Source organism: Bos indicus x Bos taurus, chromosome 18 (assembly GCF_003369695.1).
Source record: "Bos indicus x Bos taurus breed Angus x Brahman F1 hybrid chromosome 18, Bos_hybrid_MaternalHap_v2.0, whole genome shotgun sequence".
In the NCBI taxonomy this organism is placed as follows: Eukaryota; Metazoa; Chordata; class Mammalia; order Artiodactyla; family Bovidae; genus Bos; species Bos indicus x Bos taurus.
Window position 1 is genome coordinate 11,002,046 of NC_040093.1, and position 11,712 is coordinate 11,013,757.

The 11,712-nt window shown below is 41.4% G+C and overlaps 1 protein-coding gene across 10 annotated transcripts; it reads left to right on the forward strand.

The window, feature by feature from the left end:
- Positions 1-228: 228 nt before the first annotated feature.
- On the forward strand, positions 229-9,952 carry BSPH1 (binder of sperm protein homolog 1). 10 transcript variants are annotated; one of them, XM_027515306.1, is made up of 7 exons: positions 260-531; positions 690-768; positions 2,745-2,855; positions 6,194-6,214; positions 7,204-7,233; positions 8,140-8,271; positions 8,658-9,236. In XM_027515306.1, exons 4-7 carry the CDS (start codon positions 6,211-6,213, stop codon positions 8,798-8,800), a joined length of 309 nt encoding a protein of 102 aa, XP_027371107.1. In that variant the 5' UTR covers positions 260-531; positions 690-768; positions 2,745-2,855; positions 6,194-6,210; the 3' UTR covers positions 8,801-9,236. The 10 variants fall into 10 exon arrangements, with proteins under 10 accessions (XP_027371108.1, XP_027371112.1, XP_027371107.1 ...); XM_027515307.1 differs by lacking the exon at positions 2,745-2,855 and having other exon boundaries at positions 229-531; XM_027515303.1 differs by lacking the exons at positions 260-531; positions 690-768; positions 2,745-2,855 and adding exons at positions 859-1,094; positions 9,264-9,388 and having other exon boundaries at positions 8,658-8,802.
- The last annotated feature ends 1,760 nt before the right edge of the window (positions 9,953-11,712 follow it).

Consider the following 11,712-nt stretch of genomic DNA (forward strand, 5'->3'; position numbering starts at 1 on the left):
GCCCTCAGTTGTGTCCGACGCTTTGCAACCCCATGGACTGTAGCCGCCAGGCTCCTCTGTCCATGGAATTTTCCAGGCAAGAATTCTGGAGTGGGTTGCCATTTCCTAGTCATGGGGATCTTTCCGACCCAGGGATCAAACCCAAGTGTTTTATCTCCTGCATTGGCAGGCAGATTCTTTACCACTAGCGCTGCCAGTAGTTTGGTTTTTTAACGAACAAGAAGAGAAAGCAACAATTACTATAACCGAGCTCAAGTTTGTACTGCTCGCTGCATAACTGACCAATTAACCTTACTTCTCAGAATTGTGGGATGTAAGTGACCATAAATGGTGCATTGCTCGTTCCCAGAACTGCGAGGTCACCTGTAACTCATTAGCTAGATTATTAAGGGCCACGAGAAAACAGTGGCTCACACTGAAGGTTCACGGAGCATACACCGAGATGTTTGTATTCATGAAGCAAACCTGATTCCCCAGGCAGCCTCTCTGGCATCCTGCAGGGGATTCTTCAGCCCTGGCTTTCAAAGACTGGTAAGGTCCAAGACTTGGATGAATCTCTGACTGCTCCCGTGATCTTTGTTGTCATGGAAACAACTGGAAATTCCTTGTGATGACTTCTAATCCTTGTCTTATTGAATGCCAGCTTATTATTTTCTGTGTGTCTGTGTGTGTATCTTCCTATGAAAAAGGAGGAGGTCTGGCTTTGGGGCCAAGAGAGAGAGAAGAGGAAGGTGAAGAAAGAGGAGGAGGTGAAGGCAGAGAAGGCAGGTGAGAAGAAGAGGAAGGGGGAAGGAGGGGACTGGGGTTGATGGAAAAACAGAAGAAGGAGAAAGAGAGGAGGGACGAAGGGGAGGGGACGGGGAGGAGACAGGCATTGTGGCTATAAACTCCGGAGGGTCCACTCCTGGTGGATCACTGCTCCTTGGAGGGAGGAGCATGGCCCTGCCCGTGGGGCTTCTGTCGGTCTCGGTCTACTGGCTCCACAGCGTGGCTGGTCTCCAACATGGAGGTGAGGAGCGATGTGACAGTACCTGGGGTTGGACGTTTGAAAACCTCTCCTGCCATGTGTAATCAAATCAGAGACGCCAGGAAGGGTAAGGGCCATCTTTATCTCATGTTCTCTCAGAAAGAAAAAGATACTCTGTATTTTTTTTTTTTTGAAAATAAAATAGACACAATCCACTGATGAACTTTTTTTTTTAATTAAAAAAAAAAATTCTTTTGGCATGTGGAGTCTTAGTTCCCTGACCAGGGATTGAACCCATGACCTCTGCATTGGCAGCATGGAGTCTTAACCACTGGACCACCAGGGAAGCCCTGGGTTTTTATTATTTTTTAAATAAGATGATTCAACAAAGAGCAGGAATGTGAATTAGAAAATTTTGTTGACAGAAGTCATGTTCCTTGATGACCATGTGTCTTCTTTCTTGCTAACATATTTTGTTTGTGTACTTTTGTCTTGTATTTTGGGGGATTGGGGGGGCTTTGGCTACACAGTGAGGCTTGTGAAATCTTAGTTCCCGGGGCCCTTGGCAGTGAAAACACGGAGTTCTAATCACTGGTCCACCAGGAAATTCCCATGCTAATATATTTTAAATGCCTTACGGAGAGGTTTTTGAAAATGGAACTAATTTTTGGAAAAACTATTTAATTCTTTTTACCAAAATCATGTTGCCTTCAACTGCTATAAATTGACAATAGAAGAAGGGATTTCATTATGGGTGCATTTCTCACATGTCTGAAGAGACTTACACAGAGTTGTCAAAACAACTTTTTTATGGAATGGCAAAAAAACGATGATCTTGCACAAACTATTTTCAACTCTTCAGGTCATCTTTGCATGGAAAGATAAATCAAACATAGTATTCATTTACATTTTTTTTAAAAAGGAAAAGATGCTCTTGGTATAACTATGACTACTACTACCTTATCAGTTAGATTTTTTTACACTTGTTGAAAAACAACACTGTTGCTTATACATAGGTTTTTTACAAGATGTCAGTTTTGTACATTCATAAGAAGGAAATTATACATGAGAGAAGCTAGTTAAGATGTTCCTAAAATTTCTCCACTTGTGTCTGGCCTTCTGAATTATTAAAGTCATATTTTTCCATATAACATTCTTTTGGCTGCGCAAAATCTCAGTGATGGCAGCATTTCTTGAAACAACACATAAAGCAATTAAAACTCACTGGTCCTGGGCAGTGAGCCAGTCTTAACAAGTAGGTAGTGGTGATCTACTTTGAGTCTTTGAAACTGTTGCTTATTCACTGCCTCTCTCTCCTCTTGTAACCCAGAGGTTAAGAAAGCCTGTTCTTGCCTCCAGGGATTTCTCTTTTGAGCCACAGACATCCATACTACTCGTTTTGATGCTGACTTCTTGAATACCGTCATCTTCAGTGAAGGCACATCTCCATAGCAACCTGATCTGCAGATAATAGGATGCCAGCAGGTGTAAGGGGGCATTCTGATATTGGAAATGTTCAAACATGAAAAGCCAAGTATTTTAGCATCTTAGGAGCGATGAGATAGTAGGTTTTGGATCCTGTATCATAAAGAATCTGCCTGCAAAGCAGGAGACCCAGGTTCAATCCCTGGGTTGGGAAGATCCCCTGGAGAAGAGAATGGCTGCCCACTCCAGTATTCTTGCCTGGAAAATTGCATGGACAGAGGAGCCTGGTGAGCTACAGTCCACAGGGTCGCAAAGACTTGGAACTGACTAACTAACACTTTCATTTTTTCAGGAGCACAGGAAGCAGAGATTAAATGATACGAGTACCTCCACTCCAGGAGTTCACGGGCTAGAAGGAAGACTGTAAACGCTATAATCACCTGGGCTTCCCTGGTGGCTCATGGTAAAGAATTCTTCTGCCAATGCAGGAAACATGGTTCAACCCCTGGGTTGGGAAAATTCCCCTAAAGAAGGAAATGGCACCCCACTCCAGTATTCTTGCCTGGAAAATTCCATGGACAGAGGAGCTTAGTGGGCTATTGTCTGTGGGATTACAAAGAGCTGGACATGACTGACCAACAACACCAACAATCTAAATCACCTGTCTGCCTGTCCTGAAGTTGGACATGTGACTGACCTGGCCAGACTTCACAGAAGGCTCATCCTATTGATCTTGTTCCAGGGTGAGAAATTTGCCATGCACAAAACATAATTTCTCCACTAGAACAAGCTTTGAGGAGTACTCAGGGATCCCATGACAGTGGGGTCACTTGCAGGAAGGACTGTCCAGGCGGGCAGACCCTGACGTGCCATGTGAACCCAGAGTTCTGGGATTGTCGTCCATTGCCTGTTAGCATTTCTGTCTCCTGTGGGGTTGGACCACCCAGGGGCTAACACTAATAGTTAAACTTCAACAGAGTGATAGTCGCTCAGGCGTGTCTGACTCTTTGCAATCCCACGGACAATAGCCCACCAAGCTCCTCTGTCCATGGAATTTTCCAGGCAAGAATACTGGAGTGGGGTGCCATTTCCTTCTCCAGGGTGGGTGGCTACAGTCCACGGGGTCACAAAATAGTCGAACATAAATTCGCGAGTAAACATTAGTGACAACATTCACGAATGAGTTTGACTGGTTTAGATGCTTCATATAAAGTGGAATCATGTTGTGTTTTTCCTCCTAGGTCTGGTTTATTTCTCTTGACATAATATGCCCTCCAGGTTCATCCATGTCTTTGCCTGTGGCTGGATTTCCTTCCTTTTAAGGCTGAAAAATATTGTTGTGTATATAAACTGCATCTTTGTCCATTCATCATCGATGGACACTTAGGTTGCTTCCACATCTTGGCTGCGATGATATGATATGGTAGTGCAGATCTCTTCAAGATCCTGGCTTCAGTTCTTTCAGATAAATACCCAGATGTGGGGTTACTGGATCCTATGGCAATTCTACTTTGAATCTTTTGAGAAACTTCTTAGGGGCTGTACTATTTTACATTCCTACCACGAATGCTGCGTAACTCTTTGCTGTTGTGATTAGATCAGGTTTCCTTTTAAAAATATTTAAAATCTTTGTGTCGGGCAAGCATTTCCACATATTCCAAAGAATTGTCTAGCGCCCTCCCTTCTGTGTGAGTGGAAGAAAACATTTCTAGCGTTAAGCAGTGAGGCTCACATTATACTTTTATATAGCACAGGTGGTATGTGAAACAAGTATTGGGTTGGCCACAAAAGTCTGCTCGGGTTTTCCCATAAGATGTTATGCAAAATCCTGAAATGAAATCTTTTGGCCAACCCAATATCTTGTACACTGGCTTGAATCTTATTAATGATGACAGCTGTGATGACATGATGGTGATGATGATGATGGTGATAATATTTCAGTAGTTATAACATTCTTGGTAACAATAGCAGTTACAAGCTATGAAGTTCTTTGTTTCAGGCACTATTCTAAATACTTCATATGCATAATAATCTGTTCCTCCTAACAGTCTCTTGTTGTTCAGTTGCTCCGTCATGTCCCATTCTTTGCGACCCCATGGACTGACGCCCACCAGGCTCCCCTGTCCTTCACTCTCTCCGGGAGTTTGCTCAGACTCATGTCCAGGGAGTCAATGATGCCATCCAACCATCTCACCTTCTGCCGCCCCCTTAACAGTCCCCTGGGGTAGGTAAAGTTTTGGTCCTCATTTTATAGAAGAAAATCTGAGGCACTGTGGTTGGAAAGAGTAACAGACTTTATTTTCTTGGGCTCCAAAATCACTGCAGATGGTGATTGCAGCCATGAAATGAAAAGACACTTGCTCCTTGGAAGAAAAGCTATGACCAACCTAGACAGTGTATTAAAAAGCAGAGACGTCACTTTGCCAACAAAGTCCATCTAGTCAAAACTATGTTTTTTCCAATAGTCATGTATGGATGTGAGAGTTGGACTATAAAGAAAGCTGAGTGCCAGAGAATTGATGCTTTTGAACTGTGGTGTTGGAGAAGACTCTTGAGAATCCCTTGGACTGCAAGGAGATCAAACCAGTTAGTCCTAAAGGAAATCAACCCTGAATATTCATTGGAAGGACTGATGTTGAATCTGAAGCTCCAATACTTTGGCCACCTGATGTGAAGAACTGACTCATTGGAAAAGACCCTGATGCTGGGAAGGACTGAAGACAGGAAGAGAAGGGGACGACAGAGGATGAGATGGTTGGATGGCATCACCGAATGGATGGACATGAAAGCCTGGCCTGCTGCAGTCCATGGGGTCAAAAAGAGTCAGAAACGAATGACTCGACTAAGTGCATCACATCGCAAGCCTGAATAAGTCTTCCACTTGATAGTAGAAAATAATCAGGATTATTGTAATAAGAGAAAGCCTTATCATTGCAGTACAATTACTACCATATCCAAAGTGCTTGCTAACTGCTCTCTACTGGGCAGAGCCCAAAACATATGTTTTTGATTTAATCCTTACAACAAACCTGTGAAATTGATGAAAAGATCCTTTTTTAATAGACGCTAAAACTAATTGGACCTCATTTTAAGACAGTTAAGTAAATGGTTGCTTCAAATTGTACTTTGCAGACAGTACTGAAAAGAAATAGAATAAAACAAAACAAGAAATAATGGTGAGATGATAAAATACATTTTTTCCTATTATTGTGTGATTTATCTTGTAGGGAAGGTGGAAAAAGTAAATCATTTACTTTTGCCTGTTGAGTTTCTTTGTTTTAAAAATAACTTTGCTGCTGCTGCTGCTGCTGCTAGGTCGCTTCAGTCGTGTCTGACTCTATGCGACCCCATAGACGGCAGCCCACCAGGCTCTCCCGTCCCTGGGATTCTCCAGGCAAGAACACTGGAGTGGGTTGCCATTTCCTTCTCCAATGCATGAAAGTGAAAAGTGAAAATGAAGTCGCTCAGTCATGTCCGACTCTTATCGACCCCAGGGACTGCAGCCTACCAGGCTTCTCCGTCCATGGGATTTTCCAGGCAAGAGTACTGGAGTGGGGTGCCATTGCCTTCTCTGAAAATAACTTTAATTGTGCCTTATTCACTCACAATATTTGGAAAGTACAGTTAAAGCAAAAGGAAAAATTAGAAGTCACCCACAATAACACCACTGGAAATAAACATTGAATTTTTACCTTTAAAATATTATTTTTACTAGAATAATTTGGTGACGTATTTATTTTTATTTTATTTAAAAGGCTAAATCTAGTGAAATGAAAATTTGTTTAAAATTGTGTCTTTCAGATAAATATTCACCAACTATGGGTGAGTTGAAAAGTCTTTTAAAATTTTGCAATAAAATGTGAAGCAATTGAATACTGTACTTCTTTTCCTGGTAAGAAATCATATTTTTCATGAAACTGCTATATTATGTGTTTGTGTATAAGATAAAGGACATTCCATGTTAAAAATAGTTAAGGAAAAAGAAGAAGAGAGAAATCATAATTTTACTGTATGCTTTACTGATAATATTTTTAGGTCATCAAATATCTTCATTACATATAATTTTATTTTTGCAAAAATAGCATCTTATAGAATGAAATGAAACAGAAAATGCCTTTTGTCATCTTGGAAACAAAGTATAAATGTTTCCATATCTGTTTATATCCTCATCTTTTCTGATGCCCATATGATATTATAAAGCTGTCCCGTGTTTTAAAATTCCCTTGGTGATTGATATTTTTGGATTCTTTTCTCTTTTCCTTTACTGTTATTAACCATGCTGAAATGAACATCCTTAATCCTAATGTCATTCCAACTAAAACCAGGAAACCGCTGAGATGTCTTTTGTAAATAGAACTGATGAAAATCATTGGAAGGAGGTGGTTCTAATGTATGTGCTATTTTCAAAAGGAACTAATCTGTAAGGCTACAGAACATAACAGGCAAAATTCTTGTATGGTTGTATACTTAAGGTCCTTAGGAAGACTAGTAGATGACTAGTTTTAGAAAGAGAATCAGGCTATACGACTGAATTGAAGATAGACATTTTAATGCATTAATCAGTAGTTTTTCTCTATACTGGTAAGAACCAACTGGACACTGATAGAAAATGAAGCATTCTGTTTTATATCAATGTCACAAAATGTTTTGGGGTTACATCAGCAAGAAATATGAAGGACTTATATAAAGTAAATTATATAATCATATTGAAGAACAGAAACCAAATTCCTAAAAAAGTAGATCATGCCATGTTCTTGGGTGGAAGACATGAGAATAATGAAATAAATGTCAACTTCAAATTTACTTTTCAGAGACTGTAACTCATCTTCCAGAAGTCAAAGGTAAGTTGATCAGAAAACTTCTGCTAAAAAGCATGTTTTAAAGAAAAATTGTAAAAATGGGGAAATCAGTGGGATATTTTCCTGGTTAAAAAAAAATAATCTTTTTTCTCCTTTCATAAAATGTAATATAGGGACTTCCCTGGTGGTCCATAGATTAAGAATATGCCTTGCAATGCAGGTGACTGGGGTTTGATCCCTGGTCGGGGAGCTTAGATCCCACACGGTGCAGCCAAGAACCAAAACAAACAAAAAGAAGATGGAGAAACCACTCTGAAATTTCACTGGCACTACCTGTTTCTATTCTTTAATTTCTGCCAATCTAATAGAAAAATACCTGATTTTAAAGTTCATATAGAAAAAAAATGTCCAATAGTAATCAGGAATATTATGAACAAAAATGGTGCTGGGGGTGAGAAATACCTCGTATTAACATTATCAAGTACGGAAATAAACCACAAATGTAATAGTATAAATAGCTGTGTGTGTACGCGCCTGTGTGTGTGTGTGAGGATGAGGGTGTATGATGGTGGAAGAGGATGAAGAAAAGAGATATGGTGGGAGGTGGTGGTAATCATTTAATAGATAGATGCCCACATTTACATTTCTGAGCTTAAGGTATATTGCTGGCACTGGGGTCAAATGCTGAGCAAAATTTCAAGACTGTTGATGCCATAGAAAATAGTGGGATGGATGTAGGGGTATGAAACAAACAAACAAACAAAAAACCTTTACTAGTAGAGTTCCCACAGCTCTGCTATATTGTATGACTCGATATTGTTCAATAAAATTGGGTCCCGATTCTGACTTCTGAGTACAAACCCCCCTTCCAGCCCGCAGCAGGAAAGTAACGTAACATCTCAATGAACAGTCCCAGAGAGGGATGACCTGAATCTTCGTTTTCTCTAGAGGGCAAGTGTTTCTTTCCATTCCGCTATAGAGACGGGATCTTCCATGACTGTGTCCAGTTCAGGGTAAAACACAAGTGGTGTTCCCTGAATGAAACTTACCAAGGATACTGGAAGTACTGTTCTGAAGAAGGTGAGGTCTTGGCTTGGAAGTCAAGGTGGTGACATTGGTCTTGGGGGAGTGGGCTGGGGGTGCGTGAGATCACACGAGGGTTCTACAAAGGGAATTCACAGTCAATTAAATTGTGAAATAAGGGATGCACGGTTCTCTGACGGTCAGAGAAATCACATTGCTCCAAGCATCTGAGTGCTTCAACCGTGTTACCGTGAAAAGAAACCTTTCCGCAGAACCTCAATCCCTCACCCATACTGTTTTGCATGTGCTTATGGTGGAACAGAGTAGAGCAGATGGGAGTGGGAACGTGTGTGCATGCACACGTGTGTGTGTGTGTGTGATGGCAGAGACAAGGTACAAAATAAAAAGGCTTCTTATTTTGATTGTTTCTCTCTTCTCTGTAGACTTTGCAAAATGTGTGTTTCCCTTCTGGTACAGACACCTCATTTACTGGGGATGTACCGAGGACGGGGATTCGTTTGGGAAAGCATGGTGTTCACTGACCCGGAATTATAACAAGGACAGAGTTTGGAAATACTGTGACTGATGGTGAGATTTATTAGGGGAGGGCATGAAGACGTTTAATTGTTATCATGGGAAAGATTGTACAATTTTGTTGGGAAAGGAGCATGTAAGACTCTCATGAAAAGAATTTATTCTGAGATACGAATCGAAGGTGATTGGCTGTAAGTAAATTGGGATTTTGATTATGGACTATAAGGTTTTGATATATATATTCTAGCCTCAGCACTTTAACTTGCTGATTGTGTAAAATTGGGTCCTTTTAAAAAAGTGTATGGACTGTGGGTGGTAATGATATGTCAATGTGGGTTCATAGATCAGAACCGATGTTGGAGAATTTTGATTATGGGGAGGCTGTTCATGTAACGGGGGTACAGGTTACATGAAAAATATCTGTATCTTCTGCTCAATTTTTCTGTGCACCTAAAACGGCTCTAAAAAATAAAATGTATTAAAATTCATTACTTTAAAATATTTTTTTTAAACAGAAAAAATAAGTGATAATTGAGACGGGACCGAAGGTAGAAACATGGGTGTTGACTAGATGAAGTGTTGGAATGAGGCTCAGACTTCCCTGGCAGTCCAGTGGCTAACACTCCACACTCCCAGTGCAGGGGGCCCGAGTTCCATCCCTGGTCAGAGAACTAGATCCCACATGTTGCAACTAAAGATTCTGCACGCTACAACGAAGACCCAACATGGCCAAATAAATAAATATTACAATTAAAAAAAAGAATGAGGCTTGGACTTCCCTAGTGGCACAGTGGGTAAGAATCTGCCTGCCAATGCAGGGGACACTGGTTCGACCCCTGGTCCTGGAGGATTCCACATGCCACAGAGCAACCAAGCCCCTGTGCCACAACTACCGAGCCTGTGCTCCAGAATCTGTGGAGCCACGACTAGAGAAAGCCTGCGTGCAGCAACAAAGACCCAGCCCATCCAAAAATAAATAAACAAAATGATTTAAAAAAAATAAAAATGGCGTGACTATGGCTCAAGCATTTAAATAGAGCCTGGTGGCCACTGTGGATGGATGTCGTTTCAGATACATTCCTCCGTCACAGAGAACTTGAATTTTCAGACTCAAGAGAAACCGGATGTAGAGGAAAGAATGCTGCTGCTGCTGCTAAGCCACTTCGGTCGTGTCCGACTCTGTGCGACCCCATAGACGGCAGCCCACCGGCTCCCCTGTCCCTGGGACTCTCCAGGCAAGAACACTGGAGTGGGTTGCCCTTTCCTTCTCCAATGAATAAAAGTGAAAAGTGAAAGTGAAGTTGCTCAGTCGTGTTTGACTCTTCGCCACCCCATGGACTGCAGCCCATCAGGCTCCTCCGTCTGTGGAATTTTCCAGGCAAGAGTACTGGAGTGGGGTGCCATTGCCTTCTCCGAGAGGAAAGAACAGAGGGCCCTAAAGTTGAGAGAGAGAAAGCTGACCACATACAAGGACCTGGTGGGTTTCACGTCACCTTCACCTTCACTTGTCAAGAACCAAACTTTCATTTCTTTCAGCTCTGAAGTTTTCATCTACTTTGCAGTGCTCATGAGCCTCTCCTAATATAATTTGCAAGAAGTTGCTTCTCTGTCTAAATTGCGTCCCTGGTGGCTCAGATGGTAAAGGATCCTCCTGCAATGCGGGAGACCTGGGTTTGATCCCTGGGTTGGGAAGATCCCCCTGGAGGAGGGCATGGCAACCCACTCCAGTATTCTTGCCTGGAGAATCCCCATGGACAGAGGAGCCTGGAGGGTGCAGTCCATGGGGGTCACAAAGAGTCAGACACGACTGAGCGACTAAGCACAGCACTGTCTAAATTAACCAACGCCAACTTTTGTGGTTTGTAAGCAAGATCCCTGCCTCATAGAACATGCCATCTGATTGAGTTTTAATTCTATATTCATGCTGAATCATTTAGAGATGCAGTAAAGCATAGAAAGGGGTTGACAGCACTTACCCTGCAGAGAGCTAAAACTGGATTGCTAAAATCCAGTGTCCACCAATTAGTATGGAAAACTCACTGTTTACTGACTGTCTCTAACTCTCTGGGTTAGAGTTCTACCCTATAGCATTGCCATGAGCAATATTATAGAGAAAGAGATGAACAAAGATGCATGAGAGAAAATTTTTTTTCTTCTTTGAAGCCAGAGAGAGACAAGTACCGTATTATTTCATTTACATGTGGAATCTGAAAAAGCTAAACTCTTAGAAACAGAGAGTAGATTGGTGGTTACCACAGGCTGAGAGAGTGGGGGAAATGGGCAGTGCTGATCAAAGGGTACACATTTTCAGTTCTGGATAAACAAATTCTGGAGATCTAACATTGTGTAGTTGAAAATTGATAAGAAAGTCAGTCTTAAATACTTAACAGTAACTTTGCAAGGTGATCAAGGTGTTAACTAACCTTATTATGGTAATCATTTCACATAATATATGTATGTATTGAATCATCACATTGTATACCTTATCTTGCATAGTTATAGATCATATATATCTCAGGAAAGCTGGAAAAAAACGAAGTGGAACATACGTAAAAACACCAAATAGATTAATCACATACATAAAAATAAATCTCACCCCCTCAAAAAAAATTCCCTTTAACTTCCAAGATAAGGTTTGACCAAATATCTGAGCACCGTGGCCCAGCCAAGCTGACCCATAAAGTTAACCAACAAATAAGGCAATCAAAATTCAGACTGCAGGGACTTCCCTGCAGTCCAGTGGTTAAGACTTCACCTTACAAAGCAGAGGGTGTGAGTTCAAATCCTGGGTGAGGAGCTAAGATCCCCTATCCCTTGGGTCCAAGAAAAAGTTTTTGGGATACTGACTAGGAGGTAGAGTTTCAGGAGGAAGGGAGAATATCATCCCCTGTGGTTTTGCAGACATTCACGATTCTATTTACAAGAAGAGCAACGCAAACAATCATTTGTTGAACACTTGTAAGG

Bases quoted from the DNA above. Each gene is read 5' to 3' on its own strand.
- BSPH1 (XM_027515303.1), top strand. From the start codon at position 1,004: ATGGAGGTGAGGAGCGATGTGACAGTACCTGGGGTTGGACGTTTGAAA. The intron at 1,095-6,193 runs GTAAGGGCCATC...TGTGTCTTTCAG, and splicing joins AATCAGAGACGCCAGGAAGG to ATAAATATTCACCAACTATG. The intron at 8,272-8,657 runs GTGAGGTCTTGG...TCTTCTCTGTAG, and splicing joins GAAGTACTGTTCTGAAGAAG to ACTTTGCAAAATGTGTGTTT.